The sequence below is a fragment of the Ruditapes philippinarum genome, unplaced genomic scaffold, assembly GCF_026571515.1.
Source record: "Ruditapes philippinarum isolate M1 unplaced genomic scaffold, ASM2657151v2 ctg6474_1_1_1_1, whole genome shotgun sequence".
NCBI lineage: Eukaryota > Metazoa > Mollusca > Bivalvia > Venerida > Veneridae > Ruditapes > Ruditapes philippinarum.
In genome coordinates, this window is record NW_026856037.1 from 45,494 (window position 1) to 72,326 (window position 26,833).

General features: G+C 33.0%; 1 protein-coding gene across 1 annotated transcript in view; it reads left to right on the forward strand.

Annotated features, from left to right (window-relative positions):
• Positions 1-26,308, forward strand: part of LOC132745198 (uncharacterized) — a 60,841-nt gene extending 34,533 nt beyond the window's left edge. The window contains exons 3-5 of the mRNA XM_060734037.1: positions 8,394-8,474; positions 12,618-12,785; positions 26,153-26,308. Coding sequence (XP_060590020.1) covers positions 8,394-8,474; positions 12,618-12,785; positions 26,153-26,308 — 405 coding nt within the window. The remainder of the gene's footprint in view (positions 1-8,393; positions 8,475-12,617; positions 12,786-26,152) is intronic.
• Positions 26,309-26,833: the final 525 nt, after the last annotated feature.

Sequence of the window (26,833 nt, forward strand, 5' to 3'; positions counted from 1 at the left end):
GAGTTCCACGGCCTTTTCGGCATTTTCATGTTGCCGACATCAAAGATGATATACATGGGATATGATTTTTATCATGTCGTATAATACACGGCCCCATGCTGTGTCTGTTATGAAAACAATAGCGCACATGAAAGAATTTAAACTATTAAACATTTCTTTGTCGGTCATTTTCTTAAAAAAATCGCCGCTGCTACCGGAAATATTTTATTGCAGGGGCCAGAGAGATACCCCTTGTCAGGCCGTTAATTAATCCGTGTATATACACATGTCAGCTATCATAAACCAAAACAAACATCAAATCCATTATACCATGCCTGGCACGTGAACGACCCGTGATCATATAAATACTATTTATTCATTAGATGCTATTTTTAGACACTTTTGTTCCTGTCTTACGATACGTTCTATATTTATTTCATTGACCCGCGCACTCATTAACTGCGTGACGTAAGGAAAACCCCTCACCTGGTTGGTCGCTAATTATACAAAAACTTTAAATAGTAACACCATAATTTTATGCACGGAATCCCCTCATGAAATGTTGATCTTTACGATAACACAATTTACAGGTCTATTTTCCGGGAAAATTGTTGATTTTTGGACAGGTAAATATTGAAGTCGGCGAAAGTCGCTTCCATTGAGATCATGCATGTCGGCGATTCTCGCTTACATGCGGTAATCGATAAAGCCGTCGATTCTCGCTTCTATCAGGGAATGGTAAAAGACGGCGATTCTCGCTTCTATAAGGGAAAAGGTTAAATTTATTCCAATTTGTGTTTTATTTCTCTTTGCATTCAAAGGGTGGTGTCATCCTGACGATTAGATTTTTTCCTATTAAAGAGTACTCCTGAGCAAACTAAGAACATTAGGTAATAGGTAACTAACTTCTATTAATAGAAATCAAAAAGGTTTTAATTTTCAACACCACAACAATGGTGCCAAGTGGGATAGAGGCCTGCTTCTATTTTTAGAAACACTTAATAACATATTTTTTCATCACCACAACACATTACTTAATATAAAATAATTATACTTGATACTGTATGTGATACAGTTACTGTTAATATAATGCAGAGCTTATATATAGAAATCAACTGTCAGTAGACGTATACTCTGGACTAAAAAATATTTTGGTTTCTCCTTAGCTAATCCAGGGGGACAAACAAACTTTTACAGTTACAGCTTTGAAAGGCAAAAGGTTGACTGTAAACGGTTGTGCACCATGAAGTCCAATCACTAAATGTTTGTATGTACTGGGGGATTAGCTTGGAAAACCCCACATTTGCTGAGTTTGAATTACAACCATTTGGTTTATAATAAGATGATCTATAAGAATAAATGGCCCTAACTCATGTCAACTTATATTTTCAACTTACACTGCTTTATTTTTTTCAAGTGCCTTGATTCTATGGCTATGTCATCCACTTTTTAGCTTCCATTTCACATGCATTTACATTTTTGGGTTCTAAAACACTAGTTTTCTATATTACAACAATTTTCATGATAGCAAACAAAATTTCATTACTGAAAGTTTTCCCAAGTGGTAAAAAGTACCAGTACAATAACATCTGACAAAATAATCTATAAGATCTATGGGTAGGAAACAATTTGCACTTAGCATGAACTACATCCAATTAAAACTTATAAAGAAACAAGATAATAAAATACTTGAAGACAAAAATACATTTTGTGATTATTTAAAATGACCCTACAAACCATGTGATATGGGAGTAAAAATGAAAGCATTGGTTATAGGTAATGATTTTTGTTCCAAGATAGGCATAGTAAATATCAGCCTTTCACTGGTAAGTTGACAATATATTGTACAAAATCAATGTAAAGTGACATGCATTTAGATCTTTTCTGTATTTGTGATCAATTGTCTGATAACTTGCATTTACTTGTAAATATTTTATGTAACAATACACCCCTGTGATGCTTTATGACAGACAAGGTTGGCACATACAGATTGTGAGATCATGTATAGCGTTCTATTACATGTAAAATTGTGTTTTAAGTGCAAGCAGAATAAGATGAAACCATATACCAAGTGTGAGATATATGCAAATGTTGCTAGTTGAAATATCACAAAGTGCATTGTAAGGTAAAATATTGTGTTATATGCAAACATGGCTAGCTAAAACAACTTGCATAATGAAAACATGGCTAGTTGAAATATCACACCAAAAGCCAACATGCCAAATGCAAGCAAAGCTAGTTGAAATAGGCCAAATGCTTACATACTAAATGAAAGCATTGCTAGTTGAAATATCTAGCTAAATGCAAACTTGCCAAATGCAAGCATGGCTATTTCATATACCTTGCCGAATGTAAACATTCAAAATGCAAGCATGCCTAGTTGAAATACCTTGCCAAATGCAAACATTGCTAGTCCAAATACCTTGCCAAATATTAACATTCCCAATGCAAGCATGCTCAGATGAAATACCTTGCCAAATGCAAACATGCCAAATGCAAGATATCTTGCCAAATGTAAACATGCCTAATGCAAGCATTGCTACTTGAAATACTTTGCCAAATGCAAACATGCCAAATGCAAGCATGGCTTGTTGAAATACCTTGCCAAATGTAAACATGCCAAATGCAAGCATGGCTAGTTGAAATATCTTGGAAGATGCAAACATGCCAAATGCAAGCATGGCTAGTTGAAATACCTTGGCAAATGCAAACATGGCTTGTTCAAATACCTTGCCAAATGTAAACTTGCCAAATGCAAGCATGGCTAATTCATATACCTTGCCGAATGCAAACATGCCAAATACAAGCTTGGCTAGTTCAAATACCTTGTCAAATGTAATCATTCCAGATGCAAGCATGGCTAGTTGAAATACCTTGCCAAATGTAAACATGGCAAATGCAAGCATGGCTAGTTGAAATTCCTTGCCAAATAAAAACATGCCAAATGCAAGCATGGCTTCTTGAAATACTTTGCCAAATGCAAACATGCCAAATGCAAGCATGGCTAGTTGAAATATCTTGGAAAATGCAAACATGCCAAATGAAAGCATGGCTAGTTCAAATACCTTGCCAAAAATAAACATGCCAAATGCAAGCATGGCTAGTTCAAATACCTTGCCAAAAATAAACATGCCAAATACAAGCATGGCTAGTTCAAATACCTTGCCAAAAATAAACATGCCAAATACAAGCATGGCTAGTTCAAATACCTTGCCAAAAATAAACATGCCAAATACAAGCATGGCTAGTTCAAAAACTTGCCAAAAATAAACATGCCAAATACAAGCATGGCTAGTTCAAATACCTTGCCAAAAATAAACATGCCAAATGCAAGCATGGCTAGTTCAAATACCTTGCCAAAAATAAACATGCCAAATACAAGCATGGCTAGTTCAAATACCTTGCCAAAAATAAATATGCCAAATGCAAGCATGGCTAGTTCAAATACCTTGCCAAAAATAAACATGCCAAATGCAAGCATGGCTAGTTGAAATACTTTGCCAAATGTTAACATGCCAAATACAAGCATGGCTAGTTCAAATACCTTGCCGAATGCAAACATGCCAAATGCATGCATGGCTAGTTGAAATACTTTGACAAATGTAAACAAGCCAAATGCAAGCATTGCTCGTTGAAATATTTTACCAAATACAAACATGCCAAAATGCAAGCATGGCTAGTTCAAGTTCCTTGCCAAATGTAAACATGCCAAATGCAAGTATGGCTAGTTGAAATACCTTGCCAAATGCAAACATGACAAATGCAAGCATGGCTAGTTCAAATACCTTGCCAAATGCAAAAATGCCACATGCAAGCATGGCTAGCTGAAATATCATACTAATTGCAAGGATTGCTTGCTAAAATATCATACTAATTGCAAGCATGGCTAGCTGAAATATCATACTAATTGCAAGCATGGCTAGCTAAAATATACTTATTGCAAGCATAGCTGGCTGAAATATCATGCTAATTGCAAGTATGGCTAGCTAGAGCTTTTATATTACCATCTTTTGCAAAAATGGATGGATTGTAACCCAACTTGGTACATTATTAGGGGGCATATAGTCACTGCTCTGTCCCAGTTCTTTAATTCTGTAGCATTTTCTGGTTTCCTCAAGCAGCTTCATTAATTGGCCAGTAACTTTCATGTATGGCAGGTACATACCTCTGACAGTGGTACGTGCCTTGGGCAGTACATACTTTGGTGGTCTCCTAAGTTTAATCAAAGTGATATTATGCTAATTTTTTCATTGTCAAGTCGAACTGCATTGGCTATGTATTTAAAAGGATTGACTATTATAATGGTCTTGGTCCAATATTTAATTATGGAAACTGTTAAGTATATCAATTGAATGTTAACGATAACATTCCAATTGATATTTATAGGATTTTCTGTGAGATACCTGGGTAATTGATTATATATATAGAATTGAATGCTAGAAAAGGATTTTATAGTTTTGGTCAAACAGCTTTCTTAGTCATTCATTGATGTAGGTCATCCTCTAACTTTAGGGTAGAGTTTGGGCCATATGGGATAAAGTTTCACTGGTGCTGAAATTAAAATGTTTAATTTTGTTTATACAGACTTTATCTATACAGCCTTTATTTATTGATAGATGTCTTGAAAGACAAAAGTGCATATTTTGGAAGCATAAATTTGTCTTTAAATATCAATATATTTTGCATAAAAGCTATTTATTCATCATTTTACTACATACTTCAATCACAAAGTGTGATTATTTTCTATTGTTTTCTATGGTAGTACAGTTGTGTACATGTTTGATGGATATCTTGTTTTATACGGGGAAAAACAGAATTATGTCACATTTATAAAACACTTGGTGTTTAAATGAAAGTTCTTTATTTTTGCTCTTCATTAGGAAACATATACAAGTTAAATAAAAGACATGTTGTAATTCTTAAATACTAGCTTGTGATTTAGTAAACAGTTCTCATAAATTATTTTACTGGGATGTAAACTTTTCTAAAATGTTGGTCCTATTTGGAAACTAATGTTTCACAAGTCCACAGTATGTATTTATTTGGCAGACAATTTCTCTATAAACAAGATTCAATCAATCCTTGCATTGAATTTCATGAATACAAAGTGTCCTCTTTTAATGTTGAGGTTACATTAATTTCCTGTTATTACTTTCATGTTTGTCAAAATTGGGGGGTCTCAGCTTGTTACATAAAAAAAATGTACATCAAACACTATAGTAGAGTAGTTATGTTATCTTTAGGCTACTTAATTAAAGGGACTCCACTGAGGTTTTTGGACATGACGTCAACAATTTTTTGAGATTAATGTTCCATTTGATGTTGGTCTAGAACAATTTCTTGTGTGCAAAATTTCAGACCATTTGCTAAAAAAAAATCAAAAAAAAATCTGGAAACAAAGTGATCCCTCGGAAGCATTAATCACAACAAAATTGCAAGAGAATTGCAGACTCGGTTTGATTAAGTCTGTACATGAGGGATAATGAATACGTGCAACATCCCTCACGCCCCCAAGCACTTGCTTGAGCGGTACTCAATTCTCAACACTTAATAGTGCTGGCATCAATGATCCCGAAGGACCAGAAAAATATAACAACACTGAAGTGAAGTACGGGGCAACTTTTTATAGCTGCCACACAGCACTTGACACCTGCTGTTGTGAAGTATAAAAATCTGGAAACAAAGTGATCCCTCGGAAGCATTAATCACAACAAAATTACAAGAGAATTGCAGACGCGGTTTGATTGAGTCTGTACATGAGGGATAATGAATACGTGCAACATCCCTCACTATCTCTGTTTTTCCAGAATAATTATTCTAATTGTGAAATAAGACCCAAAATTGAAAAGTGTTGTAATGTTTTTCATTCAAATCGGACTAACACTATCACAGAAATACGATTTTTAATTTATTTCTTAGTTTATTTCTAAATATATCGATCTATTGCATATTTTCTGCTTTTCTAACTTATCTGTGAAAAAATTCAAACTTTTTGTTTTTGGCTTTTGGACCTCTAAGTCCTGTTATTGGGTAGGAAAACTGGGGGGTGGGGGGCATCTTAGTTTAGTTCTGTAAATTTGTGAGGATGTCTGATGAAGAACTGTAATTACATATTGACCTAGATATATAATTCTGGAGAACTTTTAGTCTCTGAATGTTATCATTGATCTACTTGTATCATAGTTTGGAGACCTTTCTATTGAAGAGTTGTCAGATTTACATATTATACCCATAAAAGCACAGTGAGTTAAGGGGAGTACAGGTATTAGTTGGCCACACTCAAGTTACTTCACTGTCTGACGAGAATAAAAATAGAGCATGCTTGTTTATTGGCTACATTTTTTCTGGGGTTTACTTATTATGATGACAGGGAAGGGATAAAGTCAGAGGCGCACATTATTAGGTTAATTTATTCTGAGTATCATAATTTTGCCTATGATACAAAAGAGAAAGGACATCAAAACACACAGCAATCTGATTTATACTCAATGGCTATGTCCCCTCATACAAATCAGATAGCCTTGTGTTTGGATGCTCTTTCTATTACATAACAAACAAAACAAGATTTGATTATCGCAATAACAGAGTTAAGGTTAACAAATTTTCCTAGACTACAGTATAAAATTTCCATGACAGCAAAACTGTAATGTGATTATTGTAATAAACATTTACATTTTGATAATGTTTTACAGAAAATAATTGCTGCTAAATCATTTATAAATTGACATTATCTAATTTACTTATCTTATTAGGAAAATGGGTCTGAAAGTTTTTATTACTGTCTTGCTAGAGAATTATATAATGATGTTAGGAAAATATATTTGAATTTGCTGGTTGTTCTTTCCTTTTATAACTTAGAATATTTTCATTTTCTCAAAACCAGATATATGGCAACAAAAACAAACAAATATTGAAACAATGTTCAACACTGTAAGGCATAGTGCTGTTTGCAATATTGGTGTCCCTTTGGTCAAGGTCAGTCATACCGAAAAGGTTCAAGGTCAAATATGAAATATATATTGATCAATTATGGAATGATTTTAAAGTGGATTGGTCGACATTTGGTCTCATGTTCCATTAGTAATTGTCTACATCATATCTTTTGACAAATTTCAGTAATTAAGGGATTTAAAGTTTACAGTGTTTTTCTTTTCAAAAAGATTTATTTAAAGGTTACAAAGTCATATTCAATGATTTTTTTTAAATCTAAAACTATAAAATTATGATGTTTCCATAATCTTATAGTGGATTATATAGAGGATATTTGTAAAGTTCAGTGTAAGATCGGAATATATTTCACCGAGTGAGCACCAAAAGGTATGAAATGTGAAATTTTGGTGTTCACGAGGTGAAATATATTTCGATCTTACACTAAACTAAACAAATTTTCTTTTTATTATATGCAAACAAATGTTAAAAAGGACATTTTTACCTAATACTAAATGAATAGCGCGCCAAATAATTATACAACATGACGTCATTAACGACGTCACGTTATTAAGTTGGTTTCCAGTTCTGTGTACGCTGGTATTCCACTGAAACAAAGTAAGGGGTTTAAATTCAAAACAGTGAAATTTTCTAATTGATAATTTCACTGTTTCAAACAGTGAAATTATCAGTTTTAATTCACTGATATATTTCTATAAACCATCGAAAAGCATGTAATAAAATATGATTTTATACATGTGCCATTTGCTACAAGCATATTTCTTTCAAACAATTTTTTAGGAATTATTCTTTTCAAAATTCAAACAAAAACAAAACTTGCATTGAGCATTCAGAAAATATATAGCTTTAACTCATTACAATATACAAAAGAGTTATTTTGTTTTTGTGTTTGAAATCAATTTGAAATAACTCATTATATATGATGCAGTTTTGGAGGTGTGAACATTTAATTTGTTTCGGCTCTTGATTTCACACATACAGGCAGACGCCTACATTCGAGCAGCAGAAAGATGTTCAGATATAATTGCTATTACAGATATGAGGGGGACATTAAACATAGCCTGTAATAACTGTTCTTATAGAGATATCAGGAGTTTTTATGTCATTAGAATGCCGTAAAGTTGACAATTTTTCTAGAAGGCAGTCTGTCTTCATTACCAATATTGCTATTATTATTGTGACAGTGCTGTAGTCCTGCCGTTTTTATGTGGCGGTAATTGCCGTCTGCTGTTAATAGAGAATTTCCTCCAAGTGTCTCTTAAACAAGAATTGTGAGACAATTTGTATTTCTATATTATAGGAATATTACCAGAGAGTGAGAGAGGAAAAAGTATAACGCTACAAATAGACATTTTGTTGTATAATTTCCTTCAATTTCATCATTTCTGTCAATTTGATCAGCATGAATTAGAAGGAGACATGATGTTGATGTTTAAATTTCAGTCTGATATCTCTTCTAATTTCAGGAGCTTGATGAAATTTATATTGACACAAGTAATACTGTAAATGTTGCCATAGAGAGCCATTCCTTGCTTCTTCTCACAAAGGTAAGACTGATAGAAAAATATCTTCCTTTTTTTGATAAAGGTAAGACTGATACAAGGGTTTCAAAAGTTTTCTAACAAAGGTAAGACTGATAGAAGAAAATCTCACTTTTTCTAACAAAGGTAAGACTGAAGAAGAAAATCTCTTTTTCTAACAAAGGTAAGACTGAAGAAGAAAATCTCTCTTTTTCTAACAAAGGTAAGACTGATAAAAGAAAATCTCTCTTTTTCTAACAAAGGTAAGACTGAAGAAGAAAATCTCTCTTTTTCTAACAAAGGTAAGACTGAAGAAGAAAATCTCTCTTTTTCTAACAAAGGTAAGACTGATGGAAGAAAATCTTTCTTTTTCTGACAAAGGTAAGACTGATACAAGGATTTCAAAAGTTTTCTGACAAAAGTAAGACTGAAAGAAAAATATCTCCCTTTTCTGACAAAGGTAAGACTGAAACTAGGATTTCAAAGTTTATTTGACAATGGTAAGCTTGATATAAACTTTTTTCATTTTTCTGACAAAAATAAGACTTATTCAAGAATTTCAAAAGTTTTCCTGAAAGATTGATGACAAAATTCCTTACTGTTTGTTACCCAAGGATTCTTAGAAGTAAAACTTATCTGAGAAATCCTTTTTTTTTTCTGACAAAGACCTAAGACATGTTCAGGAATTTGTCACAAAGGTAAGGTTCATGAAAGAATCCCTTACTATGTTTTTACTGTAGGATTCCTTTTTCTGACAAGAGAAATCTTTGCTTTAGGGACAAAAGATTGTGAAAGATGCCATAATATCTCCCAGGGGCTTATTGAAAGAACCCTTTCTATTCTTTACCCTATTCTTTACCCAAAGAAATCCGATACCAGTTAATACATGAAATTCATAAATTTCTGGCAAAGGTAAAACTAATGCAAGAATCCTTCTGCCTTAGGGGGCAGGGGACATATTCGAATGATGGCCCCGGTCAAATTTTTTGATAACTCAGACATGGTGTTTTGAAGGTACTGATAACTTCTGATATTTCTCTGTCATTGTAATTCTTTCTTGCTTGTGTGTAGGAAATGAGATATATTTTTGGGTTTTTACCCGAAACTAAGCATTTTGGTAGCTTTGTATGTATTTCTGACTCTCCGAATGGAGGTGAAAAAGTTAAAAATCAAGCTTTGACAGTTGGCGCCAAACAAGTAAGAAATTTCAGATAAATTTTGTGAAAAATCTAAACGTATGACAGACACTTTATTTGTCATTTCTGAAAATGCCATAGCTTGCACTGCGTGTTACTGATATTTTTAAAGGGATCGGGTGGATTCTGGAGTATGCTGCACCTTCATGAAGATTGCCTATATTGGTATATTTTAGGTGTGATTTTGGCTGGGTAGGGGTAAACATAAATTGCTGTCAGTCATTTTTTGAAGGAGCAATGCATGCAAACTATTATTTTCTTCAATGTATGTCATATATCATTGAATAATGCTGTGCAACTGGTTATCTGCCTGTGAAACAGATTTTGAAATATTTGGAATTGTGTTTCTGGTCACACTGAAATACAAAATTTTTCATTTTTAGGTCCCCTGCCCCCTTACAAAGATACCACTGACACAAAAATTCCTTGTTTTAACAAAGAATTTAAGTCTTTTATTCCCAATAAGACTTAGTATAAAAGTGTTACAAGAATTCCTTCTGCTTCTTATAAAAGTAGGATTTAAAAAAAGTTGAGCAACCAGCAGTGACTGTATTATTGGCAGATATTTAGTAATCCCAATTTATTTTGTTACATGGATTAAATAACAAAATGTCATGTAATATAAAAATCTCCATAAAGATGTGCATTATTTTAGATTTATTATCCTGTTCTACTGGGTACACCAAATCACAGTACTGTAGAGAGTTATTTTTTTATCAATATCAATTCTGTCCAGAGATTTCTATATAGCTGCTTATGAATAAAAAGCATACACTCTTTATAGTGACAAATTACTTTCGATAATTGCTTTGATAGATTCATTTGCTTTAGGCAGTCCATCTGCTTTAGCTTTTCATTTCTAGACTGCTTTTTTCAAGGGAATTTACTACAACTAGGTCTTAGATATGCATAGATCTGTTTAAAATAATTACCAGATGACTGGATTACAATAGAAATTTTACATAAATATATACTATATACATAGTTATATCAGATATACATAGTTATATAATATATTCATAGTAATATCATGTATGCATAGATATATCTTACATTCATAAAATAATCGAAGGACTTCGACTTAAATGTGGTAAATTTTCTTGATTCATTCTATACTGACCAAGAAAAAACTTCAACACATTGTAAAATTCGACACATCAAATTTCATTTCATTTAAATGATTTTATAAGGAATATAAATGGGGGAAAATTGGGACTTTCATTTTACTTCGACTCATCGAGAAAATTGACTAATCGAAGTTTGACTCATAGAAGTTCTACTTTATATATAGTTTAATCATATATAAATAGTTCTATTATACATACATAATTATATCATAAATACATAATTACATCATATAATTATACAAAGTTATATTATATTAATAGTTATATCATAATATACATAGAAAATCTGATATATCTCGTGCATGAAAATAATTCAAATCTAAGTGTGTGTAAATATAACTCCTGGCACTAACATACAGTAAACCAGCAAGATAAGTTAGCTCATTATTTATTAAAATGTCTTCCAATTAAATCTGTATTGTCATACCACACATAATTTATACCACACATAATATTGGATTTCAGGGAACTAGTTTTCATTCTAGTTGAAATTGTTATTGTAGCTTTTGTAAAGCCTTACAGTAAATTGTGATATATTTAAAGAAACAAAATGTTTATAGATGCTTTAATTAAGTAAGCAAAGTACTGGTGAGCTGGATATTTAATTAATTATTTATTTTCAGAATATTTGCAAGAAAAACAACTCTTTGTTTACTGCTATCTTATTTTGCATGTGATTGCCTCCCTTTGACAGAAAAAACAAAATTGAGATTTTATTTGTTAAGAAGTGAAAGCAAAGTGATCAAAGTTATACAAAACAATGACAGTTACAGATGCTTAATTTTATGCCAAGAGAGCTCACATTAAGAAAATCGTTTTAAATAGTTTTCTGTATACCTGACCATCAGTTTAAAACATTTAGCTCCCTGGGTAAGGGGACAGTTAGCTTTATTTGCATGGCCATCAATATTGAAGCAGTTAGCTCTCTTTACTTTGCATTTATTATTAGGAAGTAAGGAATGACTTTATTTAATAAGGCATAACACATTCGGTTTCCCGATCTTCCATGCGGAACAATACCTCTGATTTTGTAACCTTAATAAATTATTGTCTTTATCATGATCACGAGGTGTTCAAAACATGTGTCGCCGACTGTCACTCTTTTACTAAGGAAGTGTAATTTTCACTATATTTCTGCCTAAGGTTTCGAAAGTTTTAGTGATTGGTTTGTAGAACAATATTATTATATAGGAATTTTGCCGGGACTAGGCGATGAGTTCAAGCGAAGGGAGTTATTCAAGCGCTCCGAATTCGAGCAAACGAAGTTTAAGTGTAGTTTTCATTATACTTTTTAAATTATGCATTAAATTATTAAATTATTGTTTTAGGAAATGGCTTGTACAAACAATTAGTTAGAAAATTGCCACTAGATATAGGAGGCTTGATATTTCCTCAATGTAAAGCAGTAAGTTCTCTCTTTGAATGAAGCTGCAAATATGTGTTTGACCCTCAGTATCATGGGATATAGCTTATTTTGCTTTCCAGTATGAAGGTTTAACAGATCTTCAGTGCAGTATGGAAGTAAGTTGTATGTAAAGAGCCATTAAAACAGATAACATGCAATTTTAGCTTCCTTTTAATTTGCCTTAATTTTTAAAGTAATCAGCTCCCAGATATAAATTGAGAGATAAATGTTTCAATACTGTAGACCATTTTAATGAAACTAGCAGCTTCTGTATTGATAAGCCAACTTGATAAAGGGAGCAAACTGGAAATTAATTCTTCAGTCTAAGTCGTGTAAAGGGAGCTAACTACTTCATATCAATGACTTTTATTGCTTTTCTGTTTTTGCTGATTTTGTTTCATTCATCTTGTACGAAATCTTAATTTTTGTTCTTTTATTTCAGGCCAGTGAACAACAACGACAGTTGGAAGCTTTGTTAAAATGTTGTCGTCAGGTAAACCCAATGTTGGACATATCATACTTTGTTAAAGCCATCAACAGCGAAGAGGCAACTGTTACATTTCATAGACATCGATTTTGTCCTGCTGATCATATGGTCAATAGTACAGAGGTATGATTATAATTATGTTGTTTTAATTTTACTGTTTAAATGACATATTATTAAATGACTGTTAGAAAAGAATCAAGTCATATTATAATGTAGTCACCTCTGATAGGCGTGCAGGTGGAGTGCTGGCAGCTTCCAGTTTTGTTTGGAGCATAATCTTCTACACACATGAAAGAATTTAAATATTTCTTTACAAAGATGGTCATTGGCCACCATCAATGGAGGACCACTGTAAGATGTGATATATTCAGCAAGTAGCAATATCTACAAAAACTATAATCAAATGAATCATAATTCTTAGGGTAAAAAAATATGAATCATGCCGATAAGGTAAAAAAAAAAAAAATGAATCACATCCCAAGGGTCAGAAATGCATCCACCCTAAGTGTCACTTAGTATTATAAGAATAATTTGTATAAAACATGTTTTGAACAAGATTCATGTATGGGTTTCTCCTGTTGTTTGATAACTCATTCAGTTGACAAATACTGCCTGGCCTTTGTGGCACTGTTGTCTTAGTTAAGTTGTACTTATAAATAATAGAACTTATGTGAAACCTTTATCAACTTCCTTGAAGGAAGCAGATCTGCTGCTGTTTAACAATTCCAGTACAGCCAGAACATCACGCCCCTCTATGTTGAGAGGAATCTAGCCCCTCTATGTTGAAAGGAATATCGCCCCTCTATGTTGAAAGGAATCTCGCCCCTCTATGTTGAAAGAGATCTCACCCCTCTATGTTGAAAGGAATCTTGCCCCTCTATGTTGAAAGAGATCTCGCCCCTCTATGTTGAAAGGGATCTCGCCCCTCTATGTTGAAAGGGATCTCGCCCCTCTATGTTGAAAGGAATCTTGCCCCTCTATGTTGAAAGAGATCTCGCCCCTCTATGTTGAAAGGAATCTCGCCCCTCTATGTTGAAAGGAATCTCGCCCCTCTATGTTGAAAGAGATCTCGCCCCTCTATGTTGAAAGGGATCTCACCCCTCTATGTTGAAAGGAATCTCGCCCCTCTATGTTGAAAGAGATCTCGCCCCTCTATGTTGAAAGAGATCTCGCCCCTCTATGTTGAAAGGAATCTCGCCCCTCTATGTTGAAAGGAATCTCGCCCCTCTATATTGAAAGGGATCTCGCCCCTCTATGTTGAAAGGGATCTCGCCCCTCTATGTTGAAAGGGATCTCGCCCCTCTATGTTGAGAAGAAAACACTTTAACATAATTAAAGGCCATCTATATTCATAATCAGTAACAAACATGTACAGTGTAACTTCCGAATTCCGGAACTTCTGAAATCCGAACAATTTTTTCGGTCCCGATTTTTTCCCTTCTTTTTTCTATTAATATAATACTTCTGAATTCCGGAACTTCTAAATTCTGAATTCCGGACGATATTTTCGTAAAATTAGAGTCAAATCAATGCAATTTTACCTCTAAAAACCGGAAATATCCAAAGGTGTGAAATACATTGTAAACCCTGCAGGAAGATTTAATCTCCCTGTCGATTGCTTACTAATTAGCGGTGATCGTGTAATTTGACACGTGTGAAAGTGATGCGGTTAATCAAAGTAATTTACGGCGGTCAGTTAATTTGAAGTGTTTACTAGCGGATTAAATGACAATTAATTGGACAATGTATGCATCAAAAGTCTTTAGGGATTTTATTGCATTTGATGTAATAATTAATTAACTAGCATCGGACGATATGTAAGTTTATGCAATAAACAACATTTCTACAAACTGATAGAAATTCAAAAGCATTTGCAAGTAAGATGAAAATGTATTATTTTCAATCACATCTTTATCTTGATTAAAAGACTATTATATATGATATTACAGTAAAGGCCACTTCTTCCTTGACTTTTAGTGATATTAAGTGCCTTAGTCTTGTGCGCATTATCATAAACCTCTGAATTCCGGAAACCTCTGAAATCCGAACTTTTTGACAAGTCCCATGGGTGTTCGGTTTTCAGAAGTTACACTGTAATAAAGAATTAACTCCATTGTTACTATTACATTATATATAATAACAAAAGATATGCAAAGCAATGCAACAGATGACGTCATTGTTTCCTTTTATAGATGATACAAAATTAGAAAATGGAAAAAATATGTTGTCATTATTTAAGTAATCTGCTAAAATGCCAGTTTATACAAACTTCTTGCCAGTTATTCATGTAAATATAATAATATGTTTTTCCCATTGTTTTGCTCCTGTCTGCATAAAATATGGTATTAATTATCTATATCTACAAAGAACGCAGTCTTAATGCACATTATAGGATTTTTTTCACTGCTTAAGATAATTAGGCAGTAATCATATTCTTGGAACAGATATGAAATAAAGATGTGCGCTTATACTTAAAATAATCTTTAGATTACAGTTAAAAGAAAGAACAAACTATGGTGAAATAAAGTAAATCTTAGAATTATTTATCCATTGTTCTCAGCGTATACCAAGTTTCACTAATCTTAAGATAATGTTCAGTAAAAGATCATGATTTCTGAACTTAAATGTAATTACCGGTATACAAAAAAAATTTTGCAGTTTAGTACAGCCTATGCTTATAAGCATATAAGATCTGCTCGGAAGAGTATTATATAAGTAATTCAGGGGTCACTGGTTTTTGAGGAAGGTAAAATTTCTGTATGACGTTCTCAGACATGATCATTTGTCTCTTATTGCTGATACAGAAAAAATGTTGGATTAGTTGTTGGTTACTTGCTCAGATATCAGTTATAAATGGTTAGTAAGCCCATGAAGACCTGTATTAGTGGACAAACTGCCTGAGATATAATAAATTATGTGTAAAAATTGGCATAAAAACAAGAAAAACAAACTAACAAATAAGTTTGAATGTTCTTATAAATGCAGGTTTACTATATTTAACACAGATTTAGATTTTGTCTTTAACAAGAAACCTTATGATAGGGGATTGAACAGTTTTAAACTGTTGGTTAAAGATGAATGGAAATTACCACATTGGTAATTGATAGAGTTTAAAACATGCAGTAGCATCAGGCTGTGCCGATTGACAGGCTGCCATGGTTTTATACCAGTGACATCAGGTTGTGTAGATTTACAGGTTGGCCTGGTTTTATACCAGTGACATCAGGTTGTACATATTGACAGCCTGGCCTGGTTTTATACCAGTGGCATCAGGTCGTGTAGATTGGCAGGCTGACCTGGTTTTTAACCAGGTTTTCCGAAGGAAAAATCTGGTTATTAGATTTAGGTATGTCGGCAGGCGGGCAGGGCAGGCAGGCGGGCGGGCGTAAACAATTTCTTCTGTGCGCAACTCCTCCTAAATTTCTCAACTGATTTTAACCAAACTTTCACAGAAGCTTTGTCATCAAGTGCCCTGGTGCATATTGTCAGGGTTTTGTGATTGGATAACATTTGACCTAATTATGGCCCTTTGTTTTATTCCCTTATATAGAATATATAGTGAACAATTTCTTCTGTACGCAACTTCTCCTAAATTTCTCAAAGTATTTTGTTCAAACTTTTACAGAAGCTTTGTCATCAAATGTCCTGATGCATACTATTGGGGTTTTGTGATTGGATAATTTTTTACCTAATTATGGCCCCTTGTTTTTTTCCTTATACAGAATATATAGTGAACAATTTCTTCTGTGCACAACTCCTCCTACATTTCTCAAAGGATTTTGTCCAAACTTTCACAGAAGCTTTGTCATCAAGTGTCCTGAGGCATACTGTTGGGTTTTTGTGATTGGATAATTTTTGACCTAATTATGGCTCTTTGTTTTTTTTCCTTATACAGAATATATAGTGAACAATTTCTTCTGTGCACAACTCCTCCTACATTTCTCAAAGGATTTTGTTCAAACTTTCACAGAAGCTTTGTCATCTAGTGCCCTGATGCATATTGTTGGGTTTTTGTGATTGGATAATTTTTTACCTAATTATGGCCCTTTGTTTTTTTCCCCTTATATAGAGTATATAGTGAACATTTTCTTCTGTTGCCCAACTGCTTCTACATTTCTCAAAGGATTTTGTTCAAACTTTCACAGAAGCTTTGTCATCTAGTGCCCTGATGCATATTGTTGGGTTTTTGTGATTGGATAATTTTTTACCTAATTATGGCCCTTTGTTTTTTTTCCCTTATATAGAGTATATAGTGAACATTTTCTTCTGTTGCCCAACTGCTTCTACATTTCTCAAAGGATTTTGTTCAAATTTTCACAGATTAGCTTTATCTTCAAGTGCCCTGCTGTGTATTGTCAGGGTTTTATTATTGGATAAGGTTTAACCTTTTACCTTATTATGGCCCTTTGTTTTTCCATAAAATTTAATTATTAGTGTTATATATCCTATTAATCACAACAAACTTTATTTAGTTAAAAAACAGAAACTATCTAGGTTGTTGCATGCCTGCCAGCTTATCTGCCTGCTTTTGGGTCCTGTAGAGTCAAGGTCATTGTTGCTAAAAATAGAAAATCTGTTTCCAGTCAAGTCACTGTTACTAAAAATAGAAAATAGGTTTCCAGTCAATAACTTGTTTGGAATAAGATATTTTTATGAAATTTGTGGTAAAGCAAGTTTTTATGAAGACCTCACTTGGGATGGCTTTTTGGCCTCCTAGGGTCAAGGTTACAGTTAATAAAAACAGAAAATTCATTAATCATGATTTACATTGCACATAGTTACATTGTTTGTTGCTTGTATTTGTACATGTATTTCAACTACAACATATTTATCTACAATGGTGATAATTGAAAACCTGGTTTCATGGCATTGCCATGTTTCTTGTATACCAATGACACCAGGTTGCACAGATTGGCAGGCTCACCTGGTTTTATACCAATGTACCAGGTTGTGCAGATTGGCAGGCTGACCTGGTTTTATACCAATGACACCAGGTTGTACAGATTGGCAGGCTGACGTGGTTTTATACCAGTGTCATCAGGTTGTGCAGATTTACAGGTTGGCCTGGTTTTATACCAGTGACATCAGGTTGTACATATTGGCAGGGTGACCTGGTTTTATACCAGTGGCATCAGGTTGTGCAGATTGGCAGGCTGACCTGGTTTTATACCAGTGGCATCAGGTTGTGTAGATTTACAGGTTGGCCTGGTTTTATACCAATGACATCAGGTTGTACATATTGGCAGCCTGGCCTGGTTTTATACCAATGGCATCAGGTTGTGTAGATTTACAGGTTGGCCTGGTTTTATACCAGTGGCATCAGGTTGTGCAGATTGCCAGGCTGACCTGGTTTTATACCAGTGGCATCAGGTTGTGCAGATTGGCAGGCTGACCTGGTTTTATACCAATGACACCAGGTTGTGCAGATTGGCAGGCTTACCTGGTTTTATACCAGTGGCATCAGGTTGTGCAGATTGGCAGGCTGACCTGGTTTTATACCAATGACACCAGGTTGTGCAGATTGGCAGGCTGACCTGGTTTTATACCAATGACACCAGGTTTTGCAGATTGGCAGGCTGGCATGGTTTTATACCAATAACATTAGACTGAGTTATCACTGCCAGTGGTTGGAAAACTTGTAACCTTTTGGCACAGTTATTACAAATCTGTTATTATTCCAGACAAAAATCTTGGCGTTGTCATTTTACAGGGGGTTTTATTACAAAACAAAGGTGAAATTCAAGCATGTAATGTGTAAAACATATCTTATGCCTATTAATGAAAAGTATTAACAATGTTTTAGGAATCAGGCAGCTTCATTATTGTGTTTTTTACACACAATAAATGGTTAATAAAAAAATTTAAAGGCAGAAGTATATATCTAAATATAATTTATGGTATGTCTTGTAAAGTCTGTCAGGAAACTTAAAAACAACTCAAAAAGATATTACTGATGGTAGAGGAAATCAAGCTTTACCCATAAGCACATTCAAGACAAGATTTTATGTGTGTCAACCAGAGCATCACTCATTTCTTATAACCAGAGCATTTAATAGTAGGGCTGGGAATTATATTCGAATATTCGAAATACTACCGAATATTCGAACATTGAAAAACGAATACGAATATTCGAAAAAAAATATTTTTTTTTTTGTTATTACTTCCAAATTTCAATTGAGATCGTATATTAAACCATTAATCTGTACTTGACCAGGTCTTAACACGTTTGTATGACGCGTGTCAACGATTATCGCCAATTAACTGTGAAAACTTTGGGGTCTAGTTGATCAAAAAGGCACCCGTTTCACAGATTGCAATTTACCTGTTTAACAGTTTATAATTTAATTCTTTCCGATTTTAATAATCTTATTTATTGTTTTCTGTGCTATAATCTTTCCGATTAATCAATAATTGTCTTAAATTTTGTGAAGACGAATAAATCGGCACGCATTATGTGTTATTAATTAAAGCATGGGAAGTGTCTATATTCCGTCAGAATATATTTATTCCGTAGAAATTAGACTCCGTATGATATTTACTGCGTTATAGCTAAATTTATCTGAAGAATATTTTAAACCTCATGTAAAATTATAAATAAATAAAGAAATATTTAATACAAGCTAAGTTTCAATATAATTAGGCTAAGAGGCTATCAAGTCACGTGAATTACCTCCCGTTAATAAGACAAATGATCAGCAGACAAAAGGCAATCAAATTATGACTTTATTTCAAAAGTTAATATATATGTAGATTTTCAATATATAAAATAAAACACTTTGACGTAGTAATAAAGGTATTTTTAATCGTCAATTTTTCCAAACATATTAAAGTAGTATAGTATTCGACGCAATCAATTTCGGATACATATACGTCAAAGAGAAATATTTAAACAAATGTTGTAAAAACGAATATTCGAATATGGAAAACGAATATTCGAACATCAAATTCCTTATTCGTTCCCAGCCCTATTTAATATTAAAATCTGACAGCCTTAATACTAAGCCAGTTTAGTAAGATTTACCTTAGTCTGCCAGACAACAAGAGTAACTTAGATTTTACATGTTTCTCACAGAAAACCACAGGAACTATGAGGTTAAGATTTTACATAAGTCTGACAGACAGTGACAGTCTCTAATATCTTAGTAAGATTTTATCTGGATGTGACAGACAAGCATAAACTTAGAATCAGAAGACAACCAGTACAATTTATTAAGATTTTTAACATAAATCAGACAGAAAAGAGCAACATTGTAAAATTTTACATGAATCTGTTAGAAAACAAAAGCAACTTAATATTTTTAGATTTTAATGATATCAGTGATAGCAACTTGGTAAGATTATAGGAAACTAAACAAATTTGATATTATTAAGATTAAACTGGGAATACAAAGATTGTTATATTCCTCATACTGCCCTAAGATTCATTACCTAAAAGTACTAGAACAAACAAACAAAGTAATCAGTTTTGGCTGAAGAAATTACTTCTAGTTCCAGAGGCTTTGCTGCCTAATTAACAAAGAATGCTTTGATATGATAATTCAATCAAATACATAATAAATTAAATAAAAATAACAACAAGAAAACATTGCTTCGTAATTTTAAACTATGACTACTATTGATAAAGTCTGTTATTTTATCATACTTTAATATCACACTACAAATAATTTTTTTGTGTGTGTCTGTAAGCTCATCTCTGAGCAGGGATACAATAGAAGCAAGGTGTTTTTTTATCAGGTGCATTAGCTAAACCTCTTTCAGCTGCATTCCACCAGATGAGCCAAAAAAGTATTTAAAACATTAAAATTTAGAAAATTACATGCAGAGTTGGAGATCTTAATCTGACACTGCATATTTGCTATATGCAAATGTCATCAAAGGTCAAGGTCACCATGCAAGCTCCAACCTGAGCATGACATTTATTCAAATATAGTGCTTGTTACTTTTTCAAACATTTTTCAGTTTTCATTAAAGTTGAGGTTAATCTCGGGATTTGAAATGTGTTGGTTAAGAATAACATCTTAATACATTATGGCTATGTTAAAGGAACTCAACAGAGGTTTTTTGACATGACAAGACTGAAATAATTTTTGAAGATTAATGTTCTATTTGATGTATGTCTAGACCAATAATGTGTATACAAGATTTCAAATCATTTGCTCTCTTTATTATTTTTTTTTTTCAAAAAATTTATTCTTATTCAGAAAAAAAAAGACCCAAAATTGAAAAAGTGTTGCAACATTTTTTGCTCAAATTTGGCTAACAATAGCACAAAAATATGATTTTCAATTTATTTCTTATGATATTTGTTAATTATATTTTGCATATCTTCTGTTTTTAATGCCCAAGCTGACCTATGAAAAATCAAACTTGATGTTTTTAGTCTTTTTGACCACAGTAGATTTCCTTTAATACATACCTGATAAATTTTGTTTATGAAAACCTTTTCATGGTCAAAGTGAAGCTTTATAGGTCTACACAAATATAGACCTGTTCTTATAAATGTGTATTGTTTCAATAATGCAGTTACAATTTTCCTCATAAAAGAGTGTTTGAACAAATGCAACAAACTAGAAACATTTATTACCTGGTTCTTTCTCTTTCATTATTCCATTACGGAAATGAAACTCAATTTTTGTTACGTCTGATACCACAACTTTTAATACACAGTAAAAAGCATTTTGCAATAAAAAAACTACATTTTCCATTTCGCTTAAATTACATCTTTTTTACTAAAAAGTTTATGAGGAGAAGATTTCAGTACTTCTATAAAACTAGTTTTTAAAGCAGCGTCATTCTTGTGCTTTGCACTATTTTTTTTTAAATCAAATTAAGAATTGTACTAATTAGGACAGCTTTTACCATTTTTTTATCCAAATAAAAATGTGTTCTAATTAGGAAAACCTTTACCAATGGCAAGGTCATCTTTAATTATCATACATGATAAAACATAGATTTAAATCACGTTTTTCTTAGTTTAATTTTTTGTAGAATTTATTCACTCATCTGGAGGCATGCAGTTAAAATTATACAAATAAACATGCCAGACAAAACTTTTAAATTAAAATTTATTCAGTTTTATCATGACGCTATAGATTATTTGGAAAATCATACAGTCAATTATGTGAAGCTTCAATAGACAACTTGGTCCTACAGGCATTACTAATATAAAGCTTTAGGACACTGACATTGCTCCATGTGTGAATTAAACAAGATAAAGTTTACATTGGTCCATGCATGTGCAAACCAAGATAAAGTTTACATGAAACTGACAAATTGGTCCATGCATGTGCAAACCAAGATAAAGTTTAAATGAAACTGACAAATTGGTCCATGCATGTGCAAACCAAGATAAAGTTTACATGAAACTGACAAATTGGTCCATGCATGTGCAAACCAAGATAAAGTTTACATGAAATTGACAAATTGGTGCATGCATGTGCAAAACAAGATCAACTCAGTTTACATGAAACTGACAATTTATTCCATATATGCACAAACTAAAGTTTCCATGAAACTGGCATTTTGGTCCATGCATGTGCAAACCAAGATACAGTTTTCATGAAATTGATAATTTGGTCAATGCATAATAGAATAAACCTTTCATGAAACTGACAACTTGACAATACACCCATTACTATAAATAGGGTATTAATGAAACTAACAAGTTGGTCCATGCATAGATTAAACTAAATAATGTTTTTCATGAAACTGACAAACTGACAAACTGACAAATGCATAAATTACCAAAATAAAATGCATGTATTACCAAAATAAAGCTTTTATGGAACTAACAAATTTGTCCATGTATGCATTAACCTAAATAATGTTTTTTATGAAACTGACAAATGGGTCCATGCATGCATTAACCTAAATAATGCTTATTTATGAAACTGACAAATGGGTCCATGCATAAATTAACAAATCTACCAAGAAACAATGAAGTGGATGTTACACAAGCATTTTATATGACTTATATACAGTTGGATTTATAAATCCTAAAGAAACATATTGAAGACATCCTATTGGCAGAGTGTCAGTAAAATACAGACTGTAAATATATTTTAGACATTACATAAACATTTCTTTCTAGATATTTCACTCATTTAGCACTAATACAAACTTGATTTAACAAAAATCCACTCAAGCTGTGATATTGTCATTTAACATAATGTTTTTACTCCATTATTTTTTTTCCATTGAAGTTCATAGTGATGCATTATGCCAAAAGTTTGTCAGCTATAATTTAATATATAGTCCATTAATCTTGAATGTTATGTTTTGTGAATTGTTTAAATTGTTTTATTGCCTACACAAGGGGTTTTTGTTGGAAGGTTATTATGAAGACAAGAAATGTAATTAGCCAAAAGGAGTCAGACATGGAAACAGTAGAACTTACTGATCTGTAGCTAATTAAATAGTTAAAACTGTTTTTCCAGTCTCAAGACAAAAAATAAAAGCAAGAGGGGAAAAAAAGATATCTTTTTGGTAATTGCTCATGTAAAGTTTCTTTCAGTAATTGTTTTGTTACTATCTGGTAATCTTTTTCACAATAATACTCAACTAATTAAAGCAGCAGATTTTTTTTCATCCTATGTCTGCCATGTGTAAAACTTGTAAATAAAAACAACTTTAACCTCTAAGAATCATAGAGTCAAGTAAGTAGTTTTTAGCTGGTGCTAACTGAACCTTAGAAATTACATAAAAAAAGATTTTTTAGTTAATTTGAATAGAATGATAAGGCCAACTTTGATTCTGTACTGAGTTGAGCTTTACCTGGTGCATTAAAATATTCCTCTGTAATTCTGTACTGAGTTGTATTTGCTCTTGTGCATTTATATAACAGTATTCTTCTTCTGTAATTTTCTGTACTGAGCTGTCGGGCATTAAAATATCATTACTCTGTTATTCTGTACTGAATTTCACTTGTTCTGGTCCATTGCAATATTCTTTTGCTTCTACAATGATCATGGTTTTATTTTGACTCACCAACCAGTACAAACCTGTATAAGAAATAAAAAGATACCTCTATAGTTTCATGCAAATAGAGGAATTATTTGTGTGACGAGATTTAATGCTGAGAGCATTGTCAGGTCTGCAACTTCCCTTCTCTGGAAATATGATAATACCATAATACCCTGGCCTACAGTGTGTACAATGACTATGTTAAATGTAATAGTTATTGTAGTTGTAGATTGCAATAAAATTTGTCTTTATAATTAATCAATTATTTAAATCAGGTAATGCTGCTTGTATGTCTTGGCTTAAATAGAAATGCTCATTGTCGGAAATGGATTTCACATTGTTTCAAATCTTGTATATGAAAGAATGGGTATCATCAGAAATTTTAAGTAACATTTCTTGAAATAAAGTGATATTGTCAAGTTAAACAAAGGTAAATCCTCTTTCATGTAAGAAAACTAACTGGCTGACATACGGGGTCAAGGTTCTTAACACTGATTTTCTTGCTCTAGCAACATATATGGCCTCTGTGAACAAGTGGTTTAGGTCACTGGCTTTGTCAATATTATTGATATTGAGGAAGCTATCCAGCTAGCTTAACCCTTTCCCCCATGAGCATATTGTAAAAAATGGCTGTTTTCACTGAAAAGCCTCCGGTTACAAGTTCAAACTGCTATGAAACTATGAAAAATGCTTCAATACTGATCAAACTTGGCACACATGTTGACTAGGCCATTGCCTTTGTAACGACATGCTCAGTCTTAAATTTCCTGTTACCATGGCAACGAGGGGACATCTCAAAATTGCCAAAAATCACTATCTTGCCTCGATTTTTTCCATCAAAATTTATTTCAAAGTGCTGCAACTTCTCAAGGGATTGAGATAGAGTCAAAGGCTTTTCAGCATTGTTAACACGTTACCTTATGAATGACCTGGGGTCATTTTTAGCCTCTCACAAGTCCAAAATTTTCTTGGCGATGAGGGGGACTCTGCCCCCCTTCAAACCCCCCCAAACAGAAGGGGCCACATCCCCCTTCTGGCAACCCTCTGATGTATCTTTTGGATGGGGGGCGGCGCCGAAAAAGTGCTCACTTTTTTTTAGCAACATTTCTTAAACGAAAACATGTGTTTGGGGCCCAAATAGGACATTTTTTCACTAATTCCAGGCCTAAAAAGAGGGGGGGGGGGGGTCGAAAGTGCGTTGTTTCGCGTATATATGAGGTGAAGGGTTAAGAAAGGTCAGCATTTCTTCTTTCCTGATATGTTTGCTTGTATGTTTGTTTCATTTTACCCCTTTTCGGTAGTTTCCCGAGAGTTACACCAGTACTAGACGACCTTCCTCTGTGCTAAACTACCAAAGTTCTTGCCTGATAGAATTCATAGAGTAGATATAACAGTGAAGCTATAAAGTAATCGACAGAGTGCATGTAACTATCCAAACAGTAAAGCAGTAAAAGGACAATTTGTCCACTTTGATAATGTGCTCTACTTATATATATCATGCCATATACACACCATGTATTTATTAAATTGCATAAAAAATTTTTTTCAAGCACTAGCTAATTATTTAATGGTTACTCTGTCTCAAGAACATGTATCAATTTATGACTCTTTAAATTGAATTTGTTACCTTTCAAACATAATTGACTCCATAAATATTTGCCATTCATTTAGTCTGAATATAAAACTTCTTTTAACGTAATTGCTTCTAATCTTAGAGTTTTGTATATGAGATTTTTGTATAAAAACCTGGATTAACAGTAACCACAAAACATATGGTTTTATAAGGGTTAACCTATTATACATAATGTTTTGTAAATTTAGATATATTTTATGGTCTAGGTAATAATTCCCCACACAGAATGTCAGCATGTTGATGTTTGAAATTTGTATTAGTGGTAAAAATAATCACATAATATACTGCCTCAACAGTTGTCATAATTATGATGATGTAATTTCTTCTCCCTTTTCCTGGTACTTCTTCAAGAGATCCCCCTTGCACCTTGAAGGGTTGAGGCATCAGAATCGCCACTGTTTATCCCTGTGTGATGGTATGGGTTCAAATTACTGGAGTCTATGCATCTTTTAGCTCCAGCAGGTGAGGTGGTTTTGACCCCTGCTGTTGCATTAAGGTTGTAACACCTGATGTTAGCCAAAATCATCTTTCCTGTTTCTCCAAATTGTGTAAACAAACAAAATCTTAAGAAAATATGACCAGAGAAGGTATATATCAATCCCTGAAGTGCTAATGGTTATTGATAACAGAACTGTACAAACTGTACAGAGCAAAGTCAACTTGCACAGTCTGCTAACCTTGCAATGTATTAAAACTGTGCTTATACTGAAATCCCTCCTTTGGTCAATGAAGTACCCATATTTAACTATTCAAAGCAGAGCAAAATTTAGGAGGTAGTCATTGTAGAGTATTAAAATTAAAAAATGGTTGAACAAAAAGACTGTATAAATAATAAAATACTGGACAGTTTTTCTACACATAAGAATATGTCTCAGACATACAATTTCTTTTTCAGGAATCCATTATGAATCATTTGATCATAGATAGAATAACGGAGGTGATGTTACGTGAGAGGCGGGCAGCCCTACAGAAAGAGGCCCTCGAGCTTGCCTCGTATATCAAACAGAATCAAGATATCAATCATTCTCTAGTTAATATGTGTCAAAGGTAAGGAAAACTTATGTAACATACATTGTTTGATATAAGTTATTGTTTATCAAAGATTATTGATTGAACTTTATAATACTATATGTTTGTAACATCACTTTTCATTTGCTAATCATGAAATATAGTTTTATATACATGGCTGCTGTCAATTTATGTAAGAAATCTCATTTTTTTTCTCTAAAAAGGAAGTTTGCAGTACTATAAATTTGTTATAGAGATTCTTGAAAGGTTATATGGCTGTATATAAATGGTTCTTTGCAATATAACCCTTGTCTAGAGGCTTTGGTTACATATGAAAATAACAGTTTTTAAACGGCCATATAATCTGTCAAAAATCTTTTAATAATATAACATTTATTAAATTACTAAAATTTTATTTATCTTCACCTTAGTGCAGCAATGGCTCCCTTTTAGATTTAATAGAAATTAACCCATTACTACACTAAGGTGACATAATATACTAAGGTGTTGTTAGAAATTACTTCCAACATTCTCAAAACAGCTAAAGTATTTGGGTTGATCAGTGGTT